Source organism: Sporisorium graminicola, chromosome SGRAM_11 (assembly GCF_005498985.1).
Source record: "Sporisorium graminicola strain CBS 10092 chromosome SGRAM_11, whole genome shotgun sequence".
NCBI lineage: Eukaryota > Fungi > Basidiomycota > Ustilaginomycetes > Ustilaginales > Ustilaginaceae > Sporisorium > Sporisorium graminicola.
In genome coordinates, this window is record NC_043721.1 from 491715 (window position 1) to 511739 (window position 20025).

General features: G+C 56.4%; 7 protein-coding genes across 7 annotated transcripts; 4 read left to right on the plus strand and 3 right to left on the minus strand.

Annotated features, from left to right (window-relative positions):
* Nucleotides 1-2903: 2903 nt before the first annotated feature.
* On the plus strand, nucleotides 2904-3544 carry EX895_001473 (uncharacterized protein; the record flags this gene model as incomplete). The annotated part of the gene is made up of 2 exons (XM_029882072.1): nucleotides 2904-3268; nucleotides 3343-3544. 2 exons carry the CDS (start codon nucleotides 2904-2906, stop codon nucleotides 3542-3544), a joined length of 567 nt encoding a protein of 188 aa, XP_029741673.1.
* A 3338-nt stretch (nucleotides 3545-6882) lies between these two features.
* EX895_001474 (uncharacterized protein) lies at nucleotides 6883-7452 on the plus strand (the record flags this gene model as incomplete). The annotated part of the gene is made up of 2 exons (XM_029882073.1): nucleotides 6883-7151; nucleotides 7233-7452. The coding sequence occupies 2 exons, from the start codon at nucleotides 6883-6885 to the stop codon at nucleotides 7450-7452; spliced, it is 489 nt and encodes a 162-aa protein (XP_029741674.1).
* Nucleotides 7453-8276: 824 nt separating this feature from the next.
* Nucleotides 8277-9395, plus strand: EX895_001475 (uncharacterized protein; the record flags this gene model as incomplete). Its single annotated transcript, XM_029882074.1, has 1 exon — nucleotides 8277-9395. The coding sequence occupies one exon, from the start codon at nucleotides 8277-8279 to the stop codon at nucleotides 9393-9395; it is 1119 nt and encodes a 372-aa protein (XP_029741675.1).
* An 865-nt stretch (nucleotides 9396-10260) lies between these two features.
* On the minus strand, nucleotides 10261-11184 carry EX895_001476 (uncharacterized protein; the record flags this gene model as incomplete). The annotated part of the gene is made up of 1 exon (XM_029882075.1): nucleotides 10261-11184. One exon carries the CDS (start codon nucleotides 11182-11184, stop codon nucleotides 10261-10263), a length of 924 nt encoding a protein of 307 aa, XP_029741676.1.
* Nucleotides 11185-12019: 835 nt separating this feature from the next.
* EX895_001477 (uncharacterized protein) lies at nucleotides 12020-13837 on the plus strand (the record flags this gene model as incomplete). Its single annotated transcript, XM_029882076.1, has 1 exon — nucleotides 12020-13837. The coding sequence occupies one exon, from the start codon at nucleotides 12020-12022 to the stop codon at nucleotides 13835-13837; it is 1818 nt and encodes a 605-aa protein (XP_029741677.1).
* Nucleotides 13838-13992: 155 nt separating this feature from the next.
* Nucleotides 13993-15066, minus strand: EX895_001478 (uncharacterized protein; the record flags this gene model as incomplete). Its single annotated transcript, XM_029882077.1, has 1 exon — nucleotides 13993-15066. The coding sequence occupies one exon, from the start codon at nucleotides 15064-15066 to the stop codon at nucleotides 13993-13995; it is 1074 nt and encodes a 357-aa protein (XP_029741678.1).
* Nucleotides 15067-15709: 643 nt separating this feature from the next.
* On the minus strand, nucleotides 15710-17620 carry EX895_001479 (uncharacterized protein; the record flags this gene model as incomplete). Its single annotated transcript, XM_029882078.1, has 1 exon — nucleotides 15710-17620. One exon carries the CDS (start codon nucleotides 17618-17620, stop codon nucleotides 15710-15712), a length of 1911 nt encoding a protein of 636 aa, XP_029741679.1.
* Nucleotides 17621-20025: the final 2405 nt, after the last annotated feature.

Consider the following 20025-nt stretch of genomic DNA (forward strand, 5'->3'; position numbering starts at 1 on the left):
AGTGCGAGTGAAGGTGCGAACGCCAGATTGCCGTTTTCGCGGAAATGCTCATGGTTATATGCGAAAGCGAATGGCGAGCAGAAAAGACTGATCCGACCTCGAGTTTTAGTGTCAGCTGCTCCCTGGGACGAGCAAAGTCTTGGCCCAAAGCTTCTCATAACGCATGTATCTCGATGTCGGCCAACGATTGGCTTGCACAAATGAAGAGGCGTGCGAACGCTGTTGGTGTTTCCGGGCTCGTCTTTCCAAGCGCGATGGAGCAGCCCACAATGTCCTTGGTCTTGCCCTGGATTGAAGAGCTACTAGCACGACTTGTCTGGATCACAAGACCTCTCCGATCATAATCGAGACGCCGATGAGTCACGTATACCGCAAAACCGCTTGGTGGGTCCATGTTTAGCGATCGTGGGAAGCATCTCATCAGAGGCAAGATGGGAATGACGTTCGAAGGAGGAACGAAAAGCGCTAGCATTAAAGGGAGAACGCGCAGGGTAAAAATACGATAGGGCTGTTGGGTTGCGAGAGGCTTGTAGATGAAGTTGAACACACAGTCTCGAAGTTAAGAGCATGTTGATAGGCAAGAAGAGGGATGAAGAAGCCCGGGAGGAGGAAGAAACTGCACGATGGAAGTATGATAGAAAAGGCAAACAAGCAATTCGTCCTGCTGTGTACTTTCTTTGTCAACTGCCGCCCTTGAACTCACACTCGAGATTTGAGGCCCACCTAACGACGTGGAAGTAAGCAGCAGAGCAGCCTTACAGTGGTACTGGAATTTGCAAGGCGAGTGCTTCTGGGAAAGCAGAGCTCCACTCATCCACTTCATAACCAGTGGCTCTGGCAAGATTTGTCTGTGCTCTATGGAAGCTGGTCCAAAGCCTCGTCGAGCTCTCAGGCCGGACTAAGCAGAGCTCACTCCTCCTCATCCTAACTTTGAAAAGCTGAAGTGCACATACTAGGTGATACAGGGCCAACGACGACGTAAATTGGTGAGCAAGAAAGAGAAGTTTTGCAGAACTTCGAATGACGAAGGCAAGCTCTGTCAGGCGCTGCCTTTTCGCCCGCGTCACGATCCCAGAAGGCATTGCGAACACCTATCGCCGAGCCCTCAGACCTTGGTTCGGGCGTAGTAAAAACCCGCTTCAATTCTTTCCACTTGCTTGCGAATGATCAAGTATTGGTCGTCGATGGCGTCAATCGTCGCCCTTCCCATGTAGCCCTTGTCATCTGGAGTGGCTTGATGCCACGTCATGTACTTTTGCATCGGCCATATGTCTTCATTCTCCGTGTCTTTAGGCATGTGTGGGTCAATCCTTTCCTTGTGCCCGTGATACCTGCAGTTCAGAGTCGGTGAAAAGTCAGCCTTGGAAGACCTAGGGCTCTAACTTTGCCGGACAGGAGATACTTACAGCGTGAAAGCTGACAGGAACCTCTTCTTGGCGTCAGGGACATACTTGTTGTAGTTTCCGGGCCAAATGTGTGCTGGCCAGCTGGAACTACGGCCTTTGTTGTGTTCTTCTGCTAATTCTTTGAAACGGTCTTGGCTCAGGGTGCGAAAGAATGTCCTTGTTATGGGTACCTCTCGGGAAGAAGAGCTCGTACCCTGTTCAGAAGGAAAGATGATACCAAGCGGCACCGGTTCGCCGCGGGGGAAAGAGCTTGAGCCTCCAGTGGGAACCTGTATTTTTGGAGGTGTGCGATCTCCTGGAGCCGCCCTAGCTGCGATTGCGAGCACCGCAAAGGTCAAGAAAGAGATACGAACCACCATGTACGCAAGCAGATTGAGCCGCTATTGGCTTGTTGCGAGGAGGGATGAGGATGGACGAGCGGGGCCTATGAGGTGAATGGAAACGGGAGAGCAGACAAGCATGTCAAAGCCACTGGGGTCGATGCTGGTCAACTCCCGCTCCACGATATTTGCTGACGTGGAGAGGAAATTCAAGGCCCCGTTATTAGAGCTTCATTGCAGAGTTGACTCTCAATTCAACAGAGTGGGACATGACTTGAAAAGGCTGCTGTGGCAGCCATCCAAACTAGACAAGTTACATCACATGGAAGTTGTAGATTTTTCGTGACAACGTACTGTAATGTGGACCTAGCTGTGTTTCCCAGGGGTTCTGCAGTCCCACCAGTGGAGACTTTATTGCGTCTCTGTCTTTTCACTGAAATCAGTCGTGTGTCAAGCACGGGTCGCATGCTGGAAAAGCAATCCGATGGTGGGTGCAAAAGGTTGGGTGGGTCATGAATCGCTGTGAGACCTTTTGATGTTCATGTGGCTTAGATTCTGAAGGTTTCATCGGTGCGAAAAGAGAAGCATGGCTATCGATGTTGGACAGGCGGACACTCCTTGGCGGTGGGAGAATCCGGTTGTGATCCAACTCTTGGCGACGCTGTCCCTTGCCAACGTTGCAATTCTTGGCGTGTGAGCTGTTGTATGCTTGGAAACCTATTGGTTATACCGGTTGCAGCCTCCGCAGAAAACCTGATTGCTACTGCTTAACGAACTTGCATGCTGAGAAGCAAAAAAGTCACCAATGCACTTTCCGGAATCGGGTAGCCTCCGCCTGGCTAGCTGTAAGTTTCCGACATGTGCACACGGTCTCTGTAGCCTCCCACGACCGAGTCATCGAAGCAAAAAGCACGAGCCAGCGTCTCGAGTTTGGATGTCTGCCGCTTCGATCTTTCTTCGACTTTGAGGCTGCTACGTGAAGGAGATGCATGCCGAGCGCCTCGACCCTTGGGACAGCTTTTGACAGGAATAAAAGCGCAAGTCTTCCGCGGCTCCAAGTGTCCCGGGCAAGTCATCTCCAAGATTCTGCAAGTCTCTACCTCGATCACGAGCCTCAACCTGACCATACAAATCGAACGCCACTAAACACCGAAGTAAGAACATTCTCCTGTTCAAGATGAAGATCGCCACGTTCGCACTCCTTGTCGCTTTCTCCTTTCTCGAGCTCTTCTGTGCTCAAGGTACAGCTGCTCCTGCCGTGCAGCCGGCCTTCCAATCCGGAAGAATCCTCGAGCGACGAACTCGAGACTCGAATGGTCGTATTCTGCAGGGTAGTCCCGTTAGTAACGGTCTTGTTCTACAAGGCCAGCCCGCTGCAAGCGGCCGAGCACTGCTTCGGGTTCACACCATTCCAAGCTGGTGGACAGCCTGGTCTCGACACCAAGGATCGGCATTTGTGACGCCCTTTGACGGTAATAGACTCGTCTCGGAACGCCTGCTGGAACTTCGTCGGCATGTGACCGTCATGGAAGCTATTCGAAAGTGAGTAGTGCAGATTTCCGAAAAGGGCCAGCGCTTTGGTTTGCTGACCCGCGTGAACGCTCTCTCCCTTTCAGCGCTGCTTTCCACGACCCTATGTTGACTGCCGAGGACAAGGAGAAAATCTCAGGCTCATTCAACAACTGGAGCGAGATAGATATCAACGAGCATGATCCGAATGGTCTCAGCCGTGTTGGCTTGAGCTTCGAGCAAGACGTCAACAAGCTGGAAAAGCTGCGTGAAGTGCTGGGCAATTTTGCTCCTTACTTCCGCCCGTGAAGTAGCGTCAAGCAAGCAGGCACTCGATGCGACAAACCTTAGGGTAAAGTCTCGAGGCAGTCACTTCATCTATGGCAATAGCAAGCACTGTGATATGAAAGATAACAGCTGACCTACAGTAGCAGCTTCATCTTTGCGCTGTCGGTTGTTTAGACTCTGCCAGTTTTAAGCGTAAGCATCGTCGTATAGCGACACGAGTTGATTTGCTAGTTACAACGTGAGCCAAACCAGCATTTCATGTATCTACCTTTACAGGGCAGAGCAGCGCTACTCGGAAGGTGGGCAATGTCTTCCGTTGCAAGTCTTGTTCGAGAATAAAAGCCAGCCTACCTGCCAACAATGCCTTGCTATCGACTCAAGCCACACACCACCACTGACTGCCTTCCAGCATCTTTAAGTATTGAAAGCATATCCTACTCTCACCTGTCGATCGTAGTCTTTCCAAAATGAAGCTTAGGGCATTTGCTCTACTGGCAACGGTCGTCCTGGCTGCCCACATCTGCGTCCTTAATGTGGCGGGTCGCAGCCCAACGCAGCGGGTTCGTCGAGGGGCTGCACAATCTGCGCCAAGGATCGCGCCTTCGGGACACATTGGGGAGATCTCGAACAGTCGGAACGATCAACATCGTCCTCTCCCACTCTGGTGGCACGACTACATACGATACCGAGATCGTGAGATCGCTCCTTTCCTCATAGACGGCAGCGTCCGCTCGCGTCCCCTTGCAGGTTTCAGAGAGCGGATTCGCCGTATGGACAAAGTGCGACGGTGCGTTGGTCCAGCTGTCTGGCTATCAAATAAAATAGAACGACGAAAGAGCTGACCGTCTTGTGAATCCCACCGATTTATGTTCTGCAAAGGAACGCTCTTCTCTACGCTGATCTGAGTAGCAACGAGAGGAGCACGATGTCCAAGGCGTTCTACGACTACGGTTGGCTCAAGGCCGGTGCTAAGGACGCAGGTACCGTGCAGCTCTTGACCGAGATGTTTGCGAAAGATGTAGCCAAGCTGAACCATATGCAGAGCGTCTTGGAACGCTTTGGGCCGAATTAGCGAAAGCAAGCGTCAAATGTGTTCTTTAGGCGATACTCATGACAATCAAAACACACCGCCATAGATCCAGTTTGCTAGCATTCCTTCATCGTGAGCCCGCCAATTTCATTCCAGTACTTTGACTAGGCGTTCTCCGCAATCAACACTTTCCAGCCTCTTCGGAACCAACGGGAGCTAGTTGGAGAAGAATTGGTCTCAGCTTGTTAGCGTGTTGGAGGATCGAGAGTGGTGTTGGAATGAGATGCGTGTCGATGTCGAATTGTGTATAGCTCGACGTTCGAGAGCGGACGTCGATTCAACTGTGTGCACGGAACGAAATGGACTGGGGTCGTGCTCCGGCATCCAAGGGCGAGGCATCACAGCATACTTAAAGGTACAGGAGCATGCAAACGACTGGCGACTCGAATGTCGCAACTGCAGTCACCGCAGACTCTCGATCTTTGCATTGATGCTCAACATGATGCTCCAAGGTTTCTCCAGACTCTGCATTGTGACGCTCGCACTTCTTGCACATTGTTCAGCGGCATCGCCACCGTTACCAGCTGCTTCCAGGCAGCTGCAGTCCGGTGCGGACATCGCACGTCCAGGAGACACTCGCCGCTCATCCGAGACCTTGACGGATACCTCTCGCCACTCTACAACCTCCTCCGGATCCTCAGGTGACAACGCACACAGTCTGCCACCGACCGACATTGCAAGCCGTGCACTTGCAGCCGATGCAGATCCGTCACAGCGGGCGAAGAGAATCACGGGGGAGTATCCTGCACTGCAACCGGCTTTTCCTGCTGTTCCAAGCCGGTTCCGGCCGTTCGAACGCGGATCGACAGAACGAGCTTTGTGGCAGCTCGAAGCACGATCTTCTCGTCCAGGTCCGTCGCGAGACGCTGCTTTGAACGTCGCTCCCCTCGCTTGGAGACAACCACACCCCGCAGCAGGCCAGAGTGAGCCCACGATGGGCAAGCGGTATGCAAGCTACTGGCGGATCTACCGAGAAGCTCACCCCGGTCCCTGGCCCGACGTCTTCCAGCGCGGAGAGGGCAGGCGATCGGATCAGAGGATGATGAAGTACCACAGGTATACCGCAAGGATCGAGGCGCTCGATGCCGTGAGGAAGTAAGTAGGCCCCCCTGTTCTGTCTCTGTTCTCGCGAGAAGGGCTAACGAGACTCATGCGTCGGTATGACTTGTGCGGTGGTACAGGCAGGTGCTGGAGGACAAGGCAGACAGCTAGAGCGCCGAGGATTTCTTTCGTCTGCAGCAGAGGTTTCACTCGTGGAAGCGAGTACGGCTGGACCATCTTCGCAAGGAGGCTGGATGGTATCAAGCCCTCATTGAGGCCGAAACGGAGTTGGCCAGGGACGTTGAAGGCATCCTGGAGCGCGTGAGCACTCGGTCGCTCTGATTGGACATTTTGCTGTCCTCATGCGGGTCAGCATGCAGCTTCGATACGAGCGTTTCGTGCTCTTTGTGGCAAAGCTAATGGCAATCGATGTGAGCCGAGTCATAAACAGCAGTGATGTCCCCCTTGGAATCCGTGCTCGGAACGGTGAGACGCGCTTAGACAAAGCAGTTGCAACGACCGGTGAGAGAGCCAGAGATCCCCGTGCCCGTGCGCAAGTGTGCCACCAATGTCGAGCTCAAGCTGCAGAAACCTCTCTGCGTCATCTGTCCTGACAATAGCGAAGGCGAAGGCAGCGTGCCCACTGTTCTCCCCGCACCCTTTCCTTGGCACAAGTCCCAATCTCGAAGCGTGGGGTCGATTTGCATGATGTAACCACGGGTGTAGCGACCACGTCGCTCGAGACTGGCTGGAAGTGGGGACAATGCGAGCGAGACGCATGGTCGGAATCGGAAGGCGTATGGAAGGCAACTTCCGTCTTCGAACAATGCATGACCAAAACGTCCCGAAAGTTCGTGAAGCAACGGCTCCCCCGTTTCCCCCGGCAATAGTGGCAACCGGCACAGGTCGAGGTGGGGGAGACTGTCGAGTGTGGAAACCGAGGTACTGCGCCCCACTCGCCCATCCTGAAGCGCTCGAGCGTCCACCTTGATGTCGAACGACGCTTGGTGCAGAGCCACTTCGACTATCGTATGCCTGACGCGTCTCCGGAGCTTGCAAGAAGCTGGTTAGTGGCACTGCGCACCTTCTCTCGTACAAGGACGTGCGTGGTAGAGCATCAAGTTTAAGGGTGTCGGCGAAAGACATATAATCCCGACATCGTGAGTTCGAGACGAGCATCTGAACAATCAACCCGAACAACGCTGTTTGGTAATAGATAACGCTAACGATGCAGATCATCTCCGCCTCCAGGCGCACTACCGTCCCCATTATCGCGTTCTGCTTGCTGTCGATCTCAGCAGCTCCCATTCCCGTCAGGTATGGATCGCTGACCAGCGACCGGCCGGAGACCGCAGACTGGTGGCAGATCTACGAGCAGACCCATTTCCCTCGGCAGCCGCCTGCAGCGCCGGTGGTCTACGCGCGTCCCACACGCGAGCTCGTGCAGGCGCTGGAGCCGTTCCGCGAGCGACTCGTTCAGCTCGAGTACCTCAAGAGGTGAGTCCCTGCAGACTGGAATGAAAGAACTCCGAGTGGAGTCCACTAAAGAACGACTCTGTTTTGCCTCGGGTTTGACAGGCGAGTTTTGGCAAACTCAGAAGCCAGCAGGTATCTGACTCCGATGCAGAGGTCTACGCTCACCCAGCCCTTCCATAAGTGGGACCATCAAGCGCTGACGGATACGGTCGACCGATTCAATATCTTTCAGAGGCTGAACGAGGAGAAGGCGTTTGTGGCTCAGGTTGAGAGCGTGCTATACGGCGTAGCCAAGCATCTTCCCGACGTGTCTCTTCGTTAGTGGGTCAGCCACCATTCATCCTCTCTCCCTCCCTTTGCAGAAGAAGCGAGAGCTCGCTGTGCTGTGTTCACCCAGAACGCCGGTCTTGTAATCAAAGTCGCCGTTGCTTCATCTCTTTAGTTCAAGTCGGGAATGAAGAGAGTTGACGCAAGGGTTGCTGACAACCACTGCACGCGTGAGGCGGCAGAACTTACTACTGTCGACATCAGTAAGTCGACGGTCGGAGCGTGTTTTGAGTGTGATGACATTGTGTTACAACGGTCCAAGTCTCATGGGCGTCTCGAGTTAAGTTTCCGATGAGAGGAGCCTCGGGAACCCGCGTCCGACAACTGACTTGTGTCAGCTACAGAGATAGGGTACGCTTTTCCCCAACAACTCTGCTGAAGATCTGATCCACAACAGCAAGGTGTACTACGCACGGTGTACTACGCACACCGAAACTGTTCCGAGAATCGAGCTTGGCTGCAGAATCGGGCTTCGATCTGAAAGGCGAGATGAAAGGCGGGTGAGTAACAAGTGGACGCTCGCTTTGCCAGGTACAGTCGGCAACGATGCATCGTGCGCAGCGAGCAACAGGAATGATGAAGTCGAAGGGAACAGGTGGTGCTTACGCCAAGAAACAAGTTCGCCACTCCACCGCGTGCCTTGCTATTGTCTGGACGCACCTCCTAGTGATGCTGCTGCGTGCATGTGGAAAGTGTGCAGGGCATAAATATGAAGCACTTTGTTCGCAAATGGAGAAGGAGAGCCACATCGCAACGACCTCGCGCCACACGTCTGCCTTGCAAAGGTTGCCGAAAATGAGGAGCACACCCTGCAAAGCGATGCAGCCAGTGTTGGTGACAGCCATCCTTTCCCTCCTTCTTTGTCTTCAGTCGTGCTCGGCAGCAGCTTTGATTAAGAGAGGAGACCAAGACTCGAATGGCATCGACTTGCGCCTTCGCCTCGGCCCACCCTCGCCTTCACGTCTGTTCTCGCAAGGCTCGACATCGTCTCCATTCAATTCGCCTCCTGCTACCCCGCCTCTGCAAGTTGAAAGCGCGCCAGGTCCTCACTTGCCTGCTCAGCTCTGGGCGGGTCCTTACCAGCAAGCTGACGCAAACGCTCTTCGGCCGACCGCCCGCACAGCCAAATACCGGAACACCGGTATTGTTGCAACTATTCAGAACGCCGTACGAGACGGTACGTTCCGTCGTGAACCAGCATATCAAGTTCTGTCTGCCTTGGGGCAAGCGGGTGCCTCGACGAGTGCCGATGCGCCAGTTCTTGCCGCACAGGATTTGCATCAACCGATAACATTGAGCGGCAAAGCTGTTCAAGAGGCCAACGCTCCTACGAGGCAGGATAGCGCGGCAGCACCGCCTGTCTTGGACACAATGGCAGTGCAGCAAACAAACGATGCGGTGCGACAAGCTTTGGCACCGCGTCCAGCGGTAGCCAAGCCCAAGAAGCCCAAGAGCAAGACCAGATGGACGCTGTTCACTCCCGAAGGCCAACTTTCCGTTAACGGGAACCCTCATGTCTCAGCCAAGGACAATTTCGAAACCCAAACCACACCGACGGCCGACGAACCAGGTCGCATGCAAGCACTCGGGCACGTAAACGACTATAGCAGCAGCTACCTCACTCGCCAATATCCGCTGGTCATCTCGGACAGTCAGTTCTTCCCGACCGAGGCGATCTATCTGCAGCAGCGTATCGACCACGTGACCCGCACCATCTCGTCGGTGCTGAACGGCAACTTTGACGTCTTGTCGCAAGCCGATCGAGACGTGCTGCACACACCTGTCAAGAACTGGCAGAACGTCGTAAGGGGCATGCAACCTGCCCACAGTGGTGCGCCTATGCCTGCTTCGCCTCTTCTCGTCGAAGCTGCTCGGCAAGATACAATTTTGTTGTTTCGTCTTGAAGCCATGCTGCAGAGGTTCGCAGAGAGACTCTAGCTTTGCCTTCTTGCACAGCTGCGTTGGACGGCAAGACACTTGGCTACTGCTACCAGAGCTCATATAATCGAGATGTTATTTTTGGTCGCTGTCCAGCCTTAGCGAAGACGGCCTTATCTCCAGGCCAGCAGCCCTTCTTCACCTTGTTCTGTGCCCTAGAATCGAACACAGATTCCTCCTCTTGCCGAAAGAGCGCGACAGTGGGCTTGAATCTTCGTGAGGTTTGCGACGCGGGTTTCGATTTCGAAGGAGTGAAGTTCCCTTGATGTTACATGCGACTATGAACAAGGTAGCTGCCCTTCTCGGCGTCGTTGATGGGACCGGAGCGGAAGGGCGTGAGAGGAAGGGCTGCAGCTAGGACAGTCATGAGACCGGCCAAGAGAAGACCCGCGAGGATACGTCGGGGGCATCGGGGTCGTTTGCGTCTTGCGAAGTGTTGGGACGTCATTGTTTTTCGTGTTCGATATTGCTCTCCAACAAGGGTGGTGATGGGCGGCGAGAGGATAGTCGGTACGTTGCTCCATCGTCTTGCCTTAGTGGTGTCTTGCCTTAGAGGTGGTACCCACTGAACGGGAATGAAAGACGCCGAACAGGCTGAGGCTGATGTGGACGGTGGGGTGTTGCGTGCCTTTGGTGGGAACACGCATAGATGAAGGTGGGAAGGTACCAGCCGTTCTCTCTCTTTCACACTGGAACAAAGAGCCAGAGTTGATGCAACCACTCATACTACAATCTGAAGTCACGAACTTTGAGTGAGAGCCAACCAAATGTGACTAGAAAGTTGATGGAGGATATATCATGATCGGCAGCGCTAGGTGTACATTACGCCAAGGACGGCGTGACAAGTGGTGGAAACCGAAGAGGATCACATGGCGAACCCTCTCTGAAGCGCCTTTTGAAGCTCTTCAACGGTCTCGCTTTTCGAGAGCGAATGCAGCTGCAGCCCCACTGGTGTAGCCCATCTGTCTGAAGCCGACTTTTGCATCACCTCTCGCACGTCGGGGCTCTGAGGAGCTGTGGCGATACCTGGGATCCTCGCCCTTCCTTCGCTGCTTTGCGCTTTGTTGGGTGCTCTGATTGCATCAGCGAGCCTCTGGTTCTGTTTGTCCCCAGACGCAGTCAGGTGTTCCTGGTGTTGTTCGTCTTCCATTTGCACCTGCCCCTGTTGTTTGACGTACTCAACGTGATGCTTCCACACGTCCGGGATAGGTTCGGCCCTCTGGCTAAGCTCCAAGAAGCTCATATACGCTCGATAGATAGCCTCTTCGTACTCGCGTACAGCCGGCTCCATTACGCCGTAGCGCAGCTTGATTGCGATCTGCACGGTTCGCAGCAGCACCGACAGCTCTCCCAGCTGCATCTCGTGCTGGAGCAGCACCTGCGGATCGAGCTTGGGATTGCTCGTCTCGAGCGTGATCGTATCGCGCATCATGTGGATGGCCGCCATGAGCTGCCTCTCCTTGAGCCAGTCCTGAAACGGAGGCTGCTCGTCGTACAGCTTCGGGTGGAAACGCAAGTGCGCGGTGGCTTCGTAATGTTCGCGGAGAGAGGGTTCGGTCCAGAAGCCTGGGGGCCCAAGGATGTCGAAGTCCGGGTGGCGGTGGTATTTGCGGTCGAAAGTGGCGTGGGTGGATTCGGGGAAGTCGTAGGGCTCGTGGTTGGCGCCTCGGTAGTAGAGGGCGCGGCCGGCGGGCGGGGCGACGTACGAGTTGCTTGCCGTTGGAGGTCTCGCCAGACTTGAGCTGATGGTGACGATGATGACCACGGTGAGGGAGACGAGCAGCTTCATTGTGAACGCTGAACAAATCCGTGTGATGGGACGTTGCAAAGGGACGGCACGGAGAAGAACGTGGATTGGGAACAAGGTGACAAGCTGGCTTCAGCGGCAAGGAAAGACTGTTCAACACGCCATGGATGTCAAGAGAGAAGCAAAGCAGCCGAAGCGTCATTCCGCCCTTGGCCTCGTAGCACCAAGTGGGCTCGACTTCATATTCCCAGCCAGAACCGTGCAAGGAAAGTCGTTGGTCGCGCTACTACTGAGTTTCAGTACTGAGCCGGTGATGCTCCCGCATGAGCCTTTGATGAAGTCGAGCACCTGCTTGATCCCCACCCTCGAGCAGTGCTGGAAGAATAGCATCTTGTGGGCGCGGGAACAGGTAAGACCTCACGACTTGCAAGGCTGCAGCTGCGGCGCTGCCACTCAGGTAGTCTTCGGTCAGCACTGGTAGTAAACGCTCACAAGCGGTGATCGCAAGCAAAAGCAGAAAGGGAGGTGAATGTGATACGCCGGTCCAGCTTCGAGAGAAAGGGGGCGCGAAATTGGACAGCCGTTTCAAGTAGCGAGCGCGTCGACGTTGTCAGCGGTGCCATGCGGCGGCGACTACTGAATGCAGAACTGATCAGCTGCACGGCGTACGTCACAAGATAAGCGAGCTGCCCGCATTCCCAACACACAATCAACGCGACAATTCCCGCTCGTAGGCCATCCAAGCATTCGTCAACAACATCTTCGAACGCCTTTCCTCGCCTTTCTCCACCAACGACATGCAAACCTACGACCTGCGCGCACATCACACATTTACGTACCCATTCCCCCAGCGCGTTGGAGGCGCTCGCACTCGCCAATGATGAAAACCAGCTCCGGCCACTTGAGTCACCTCGACACGCCCTCCTACTCGTTCTACACCCCCACACCGTTCCCGGCTCTCGAACAGCGGCTGTTCCCGCCACGCGATCGGCAGACGCTGCAGCACACTTCATCGGCACTACTCGTGTCGGTGGTGCGGATGGGCTATGTCTTGGCGGTGGTGGTGCCCGTGCATACTGTGGCTGCGTTGGTGAGCCATACGCTGGTGTCCAAGGACCGGTGGATGGACCGCGGCTGGGGGCGGGGGAGATTTCCGAAGCGCTTGCCGAGTTGGAGTGTGGGGCAGACGCTGGGGGTGCCGCTGGTGGGCAGCCTGTTCTGGGCGGTGGTGTATGGGTCGCCGAGGGGGATGGACTGGAGGGAGGAGAGCACGGTGCCTTGGGCGAGCAAGTGGCTGTTTGGGCGCGGGCACGAAGGGTGGTGTATCGAAGCCGAGGGGGTCACGTTGCCCGCGCTTCCCACTGAGCGTGAGCGAACAGCGAAGACGAGCAACGGCGAGGCCAAGCACAACGGTGGCCACGAGCTGAGCAAGCAGCATAGCAAGACAAACGACGGTGCCGACTTTATCGAACAAGCAGCCAAAGCGACCTCGCTCTCATCGTTCACCGACGACTCGCTCTCCATCGCTCCCCCGCCCGCACCCTACTCTACCGACACAGAGGATATCCCACTCGACATCCTCCGCGGCCACATCGACGGCAAGCAGTTCAATGTCCACCCCGTCCCCGTCGCCGCGTTCTGGCAGTGGAAGTCGGTCGCCTCAGCCGTCTCGCGCGGCAAAGTCATCTCGGTCAAGCCGGGCAACGACCTCTCCGGGATCGGCTCGGGACCTGCCATGTCACCGCACGAACGCATGGTGCTCTTCTTCGTCGGCGGCGGCTACCACTCGGGTCACGCTCCCCAGGGTCCGCTCTCATGGACGGTATGTCGACAAACATCGCTGCGCGTGCTTGGGGTCAACTTCCGCAAAGCCACGTCGGACGCGCGTGCCTTCCCCGCTGCCCTGCAGGACGCACTGGCAGCATGGGTCTATGTGACAAAGCGGCTCGGGTTCCGGCCGGAGAACGTGATCCTGATGGGCGACTCGGCTGGCGGCGGGTTGGCGCTGAGTCTGCAGCTCTACCTCAGCGCGCTCATGTGGAGCAAGAAAGGGCAGGCATTGGGTCGTGCCAAGCGGCTGGTACTGCACAGTCCGATGACGGATCTAACGCTCGACACGCCCGGCTTTGTACGCAATGAATCGGTGGACATCATCTCGCCCTACATGTGCTCGCTGGCTCGGGACAACTACCTGCGCCACGTGATCCACATTGACGGCCGCCACAACCCGCACCTGCCCGCCCAAGCCGGCGAGTCCCAGATCGACGTCCTCGCCGCCCGCTACGCCATCGACCCGTACTCTGCTCCCACCAGCTCTTCCAAGCTGGACGCCGAGCTCAGCCGGCTAGCTACGGAGCTGCCGCAGACCATCGCCGAGCTGGGCGCGTTCCATCCGCTGTTCTCGCAGGGGCTGGATGCACGGCGCCACAGGTACCTCGCGCAGAGCCTGATGCTCCTGCGCCCGCTGGATGCGGAAAGCGACGAGACCGAGATGCTCGTCACCACAGGCACCGCCGAGCTGTTCTACGACCAGATCAAGCTCTTCGTGCGCAACATGCACGAGCTGCCCACAGGCGTGAGAGTGCGACTGGTAGAGTGCATCGACTGGCACCATGTGTTTGCGTACATGAACCTGCCGGGCAGTAGCATCAAGGCTCAGGTCGACGATATCGCAAAGACGTTCATGCTCGCGTAGATGGGGACTGAATCAAAGACCGTATAGATTGCAATGAACTTAAACGTTACGCGTAACTATGTATGGAGCTGTGTCGGGGTGTGCCTGCCCCCTCTGTATGTGTACGGGAAAAGCAGTCCGAGCTGCGTGTAACTCGAGTGTATCAATGTGCCAACTCAGCTCGACTGCAGGTCTGGTGTGGCAGCGCGCTCCCTCACAATGACATGAAAATGGCTCAACCCGGGCACAGTGCGCAATGCGGGGGGGTTGCAGAACCACGCGGTGACGAACCTGTCGCTTGGCCACTGGGCCTCGATATACCTCGTGACATGCCTTGAGGCCCAGGCGTGGGCCTGGCTGATGCGCTCCTTGGTCAGCACGTGCTTGGGCGCCTGGGCATCCGCGTCCTGCGCCGCAAGTTTGGCCTGCGAGTACGAGCCGAGGATCTCGACGACGCGCGGCTTGTCGGCTCCGCTCCACGACACGTATGTTGGGTGGTCGGCAGGAACGAAGCCAGTGAAGCCGCGGATGCCATCGCCCGTAACGCAGCTGTAGAGCTCCTCACGCATCGACTCGTCGAACGGAGTGTCCGGAGTCGAGAAGAGCGAAGGGTGCAGAATGGGCAGCTTGGACCACACGACCCAGTGTGTGCTCCCCGCCGGAATACCGTACGGCCAGTCGTTCGGGATGGTCTTGACCAAGCTCTCGCCCGCCTCGCCAGCGCGATCTGCATCCTCGACAAAGTGGCGCAGTACAATCCCCGGCCGCAACGGATGCGGCAGTACCTTCTCCGGCCATGTCTCCCGTACCGCTTCTACCGGCAGACGCGTGCCGTTGGGCGTGCTGACTCCCGAAGCGCCTCCAGCCGCAGCAGCCGCAGCGCCAAGGATGGAGAGCGGGTCTTTGGCGGGGCGGTCGAGCATGTTGGGTGCAGCGGGGCCCGTGTGCTGTTCGGCGGGCCACCCGAGGCGCACGGTGCGGATGTAGTTTTCCAGCCCATCGTACTGCGCGCGCACCGACGGCGCAAACGCGCGGTAGGCGGTATCGCAGACCGGATCGCGAAACAGCTGGTCCAGATCGCCATGGGACAGCACGCGGATGACGTAGGCCCACGTCATGAAGGCCGAGGGTCCATCGGCGCGCGGGTTGGGGAAGTAGCTCCCCGGCGCCCGGTCGTCGACGTACGACGGCAGGTGCAGCGCCACTAGTGGGTCGCCGACGTGCACCGGTGTGTTGCTGCTGGCTGCCATGCTGACCGAGAGTGCAGAGTGCCCGTGCCGCGTGACGCTCGAGTCGAATGAGGTGGTGTGCAAGAGTCTAGGAAGTGATGATGGTGTGATGGTGAGGAAAGAAACAAGGTCATCTGCTGCTGAGACTTGCTATCAATGGCTGTGCGCAGCTCGGCGTGGATTTCACCGGCGACCGTTCCATCACGCCGGCGCGCGTGGCAGCATCCAAGCCACGTTTCACTGCCCTCCCCGCCCCATGCCCGCCTCTGCATATCACTCGCGCTATCGCGTCTCCAACACCACCACGTTCGCTCCTCCCAACAAACCCTGGCTCTCGCACACAGATCAATGCATCAGATACATTTGTTTACAAGTGGCATTTTAAGGCGTTAAAAGACCCACATCTATCATCAAAAGAGGCATCAAAAACAGACGAGACAGAGTAAAATGAGGGGAAATGCTAGAGGGAAGACAAGGGGTATGTCGAAGACGAAGGAAGCAAGCGAGCAAGCAAGCAAGTAAGGAGCAGGGATGAAGAGTGTGTAGCCTTTCCTTATGCAGTCGGAAACTAAGCAGATGCAGGATGGGGTCAACAGACGACTTGCGGCGCCGTTTGCAAGGGCCGACCAAGTTGTCCAATTTTGTGTGGAAAGACAGCAACGCTCTAAGCCTGGCTCTTGATGATCTGGGCACCGTACTCTGCAACACCGTAGATGGTCGACTGGATGTGGGCAGCCACATGCAAAGGAATGATAGAAGCATCCACAACACGCAGGTTGTCCGTACCATACACCTTCAAGCTCGAGTCGACCACACCGCCCTGGTTGCGGGGCAGCATGGAAGCAGTTCCGATCGGGTGGTACTCGGTCACCGACGTAGTCTTGGTGTACTGCTGCAGGTCGACGTTACCAGGCCAGTACTCGCCCACGACCATGTCGCTGTACGTCTTGCTCAGACCGATCTGGCGCGTGTAGTTGGTGCCGGCCGTGGCAATCTCGAGGTCGAACGGAACGCTAAAGTACTTGGGGTCGATGGTAGGGTACTTGGTGGGGTCGTTCGAGGTGATGTGAATGCTGCCACGAGCGAAAGCGTGCTGGTTGGCGGCGAGGATGGTGAAGTAAGTCTCGCTGGGCTTGGGAGCACCGGTACCGGCAAAGTACCCGTCGATGCCAATCAGCTCCATCTGGCCGACCTTGTCCGGGTACCTGTTGAGGAAGTCGAGCTGCTTGACCAGCGTCTGCTTGTAAGGAGCACGCACCGACGAGACGTACTTGGTCACCTCGGCGATCATGGCAGCAGCACGCTCCTGGCCCACGACGCGCGCGAGCGAGACGTAAGAGATCGACGGGACGGTCTCGGTCAAGATCGACGACTGGTTGGCCTTGTAAGCAGCAGCCTGGTCAGCGGCGAAGGTGGTGTTGGATCGGAGCGAGTCGAGCGTCTGGAAACCAGACTTGAGGTTGTACACGGTCGCCGAGTAGGTGTGGTCCTGCAGGTTCTCGCCGACGTTGGCGTTCTCGTAGAGGACCTCGACACCTGCCTTGGCCAGGACATCCTTGGAGCCGATACCGGAAAGCTCAAGGATCTGAGGAGTGTTGACGGTACCACCGGAAAGGATGACCTCCTTGGTCGCATTGACAGTGTAAGTCTTGCCGTTGCTGGTGAAGGTGACACCCGAGGCCCAGTTGGTGCCGCAGTTCGTCTCAAAGTTGACCTTGGAGACGAGAGCGTTGGTGAGCACCTTGAGGTTGGAACGAGCCTGGTTGGGGAAGAGGTAGGCGGGGGCCGAGTAGGAACGAGTGTAGTTGGAAGGGTTGATGTCCGAAGGCTGCTGCGACACACCGACGTTCTCGCCCGAAAGAGGCTGGTCGTTCTTGGGGATGCCGAGTGAGAGGAGGGCGGGGATCCAGCGGCGAACCTGCTGGGAAATGTAGTTGGGGAAAGCGACCTGGATGGGACCCGAGGAACCGTAGTCCGAGACAACTGGCTTGACGCCGAGCAGGTCAGCGTTCTCCTGGCTAGGCGCGTGGAAGTGCTCCGACTTCTTCATGGCAGCGTAGAGGTTGTTCCAGTTCCAGCCAGGGTTGCCGAGCTCCTCCCAAGCGTCGATCTCGTATCTAGACGAACGGTCCCAAACCAAAAAGTTGAGCGCCGACGAGCCACCGAGCACCTTTCCACGAGGCCAGCCGCTGGAGGGCACGCCGTTCTGTGCGACGGTGGTGTAGTTCCAGTCGTAGACGGTGCCCAAGTCAGCACCAAACTGGCCGGGGGTGTCGATGATGCCAACGCCGAGACCGGAGCCACCAGCCTCGAGTACACCAACCTTGTACTTGCCGCCTTCGGAGAGACGGGCAGCGACGGCGAGACCGGCAGTACCGGCACCGACGACGAGGTAGTCGTACTGCTTGGACGAAAAGGCGGCGGCGTCGCTCGAGATGGAGCGCGAGGCGAGCAGACTGTTTTCGGCCATGCGAGCAGCGAGCTCGCTACGAGGGCTGTTCTTGGTCCAAGGGACCGGGTTGGCAGCGACGAAGCCAGCCAGAGTGGCGGCGGCGATGAGCGAGGTGGTCTTCATGCTGATGTGTCGGAGGGGGTGATGATGTCGTAATGAGAGCAACGATACAGGGCCGAGACGACAAGATACAGCGGAATCCGAGAAGGAGACGAGGTCAAGGAACCGAGACCGGAAACGAGAAAGGACAAGGGGAGATGATAAAGGGCGGGCGGGGGATGGTGTAGGATCTTCACGACGACGACGATGATGATGATGATGAGCGTGGTGGGGGGGGGGAAGAGGGGGACGGACGGAGTTGGACGAAGTGGTATGGATATAAGTGGGAACGGGGAGCGGCAAACAAGGAGCGAGGCAAGGGACCCGTTTTGTTTGCTCTGGACCTGTGGTACGAGGCTATCCGAGGGAGGAAGCAAAGAGAGATTGCTAGAAAGAGAGAGGAAGGAAGAGAGAGCGAGTGGGCGGAGAGCCGGCTGGTGTGCTGATGAAAGGACCCACTCGAGAAAGAGAGCGGGACAAAGAGACTCAGAGACGAGGCTCGAGAGCGGCTTCAGGGCGGCACAACACGCAGGGACGGGCGAGCCGAGTGCATTGAGCAAGAGAGAGAGAGAGAGAGAGAGAGAGAGAGAGAGAGGGAGGGAGAACCACATCGGTCAAAAAGAAAGTGGCGAGAGCGTCGGATATGGGAAAGGAAAGGGAATGGGAATGGTCTTGTCTCAGATCCTGCCCGGCTTGACGAGCGAGCAAGGGAAACAAGGATGGGGCCGTGGTTGCGCCGCCGCCGCCGTCTGTGCCGTCTTTTCCTTTGCAGCTTGCTTTGAGGCGGTGGCGGAGTGGCGAACGACAATCACTCAATCACACACGGTCAACGGAACAGAAACGTCCAAAACGGCGATCAGAAAGAACAACGCCCAGATCCCGTCTTGTTGTTGCGATGCAGCGACAAGCAAGCACTCGCTCCATGAGGCTACATGACAGTCTCCAGAGCTGCATAAACAGCCATGCAAGAGCGTTTGTGGCGTTCAAACGAGAAAACGAGTGAGTTAATAAATAAAAAATTAAATAACTACATAAACCGACTGACCACACCAAGCAAGCTAAGCTGGATCTTTTTCTAATCTACTGCAGCTGTGGTCGCATTGCGAGAAACAGATTTAGAAAAAGAAATCCTGAGATTCGCCATCTTCCGCAACAACGGGGATACCTGCTGCTCCTGCTCCTGTCTGCTCCTCTCCTCCAATGGTTGCCTGGTCAGCCAACACCGACGGCCGACTTGGCTCTCGCCCGCTCGACAACGTGGTCTACCTGACGAAACCTCGATTTCGTAATGTCCCTCGTCGACCTGCGAGCGATGGTAGGTCATCAACGCAGGACGAGAATCCCACCCCGAGAATGGCCGTCAAACGGCGAACGAACCCTTGCGCCACTCTCTCCCTCTCTCTCTTTCTTTCCTGCTGTGCACCTTGGCTTGTCGAGGAGGTTTGCGGTATGGTGAGCGGCGCGAAAAAGGGGCCGATTTCTCATCATTGCGGAACAAGCAATGCTAGTAGCAGAATGAACCTGTTCAAAAACAAGTGGATTCGAGAGTCGACTTCTGACAAACCTCATCCTCTTTTGCGGATCACTGGAGGCCGATGATTGCCGGCGATGCGTCACCTACGTACACGCACCCTAACGCAGGTACTCGACGACGACCCGCAGAACAGGTCAGGTACGAAGCATACTTGTACAGTATACATAGTGCAGACAGACGATCGCTTTGCAGGTCGTTGTCGATCCCGTGGTCCCGCCCGCAGACGCGTATATTTCGCGACGACCTTCTCTCGACTGCAACCAACTGAGACATTCAGCGAGACCTCGACTTGGCTCCCTCTGCCTTGCTCCCAATCTGAGTTTCGCACAATGCAGTGCGTGGGAGAAACGCCATTCGTTCTTTTCTCTTCTTGTTGATGATGGCGCTGTCGGCGAATCTCACCACTCTTAGGTCGACGCCCACCAACCAAAGACTCAATGTTTACTATAGTTCCACACAGCGGGCGCATTGTCTTATGTCTTGCTTTAGCGGCGAGCGAGACGCGGCTGCAAATCTCATTTCGGCACAGATGAAAAACCGATTCGACTCGTCGCCTGCATTTTTTTTAGGCTCGCTTGTGTCGCAGACGGCATTTTTTTCGGACAAGCGAGCTCCAACCGACGCTTTCTTTTTTTCCTTTTGAGTTTTTAGAGCAGCACAGCGGAATTGCAGTCACCGGATCCTGTCCGAAAACCCGACGTGACAGCCCGAGCTGGGAAAATCCCCTAGAAGAAACTCTTGACTTGATCCCCACACGACTCTGGTTTTGTGCTGTGAAAGTGTCACGCGTCCCCCAACGTGGGATTTCCAGGGTGTACGGCTGAGTTGCAAAAACAATCAACGCCCGCCCCCCAGCCCCAAGCAGCCACGCGAAACAGCGAGATTGGCCGTGCGG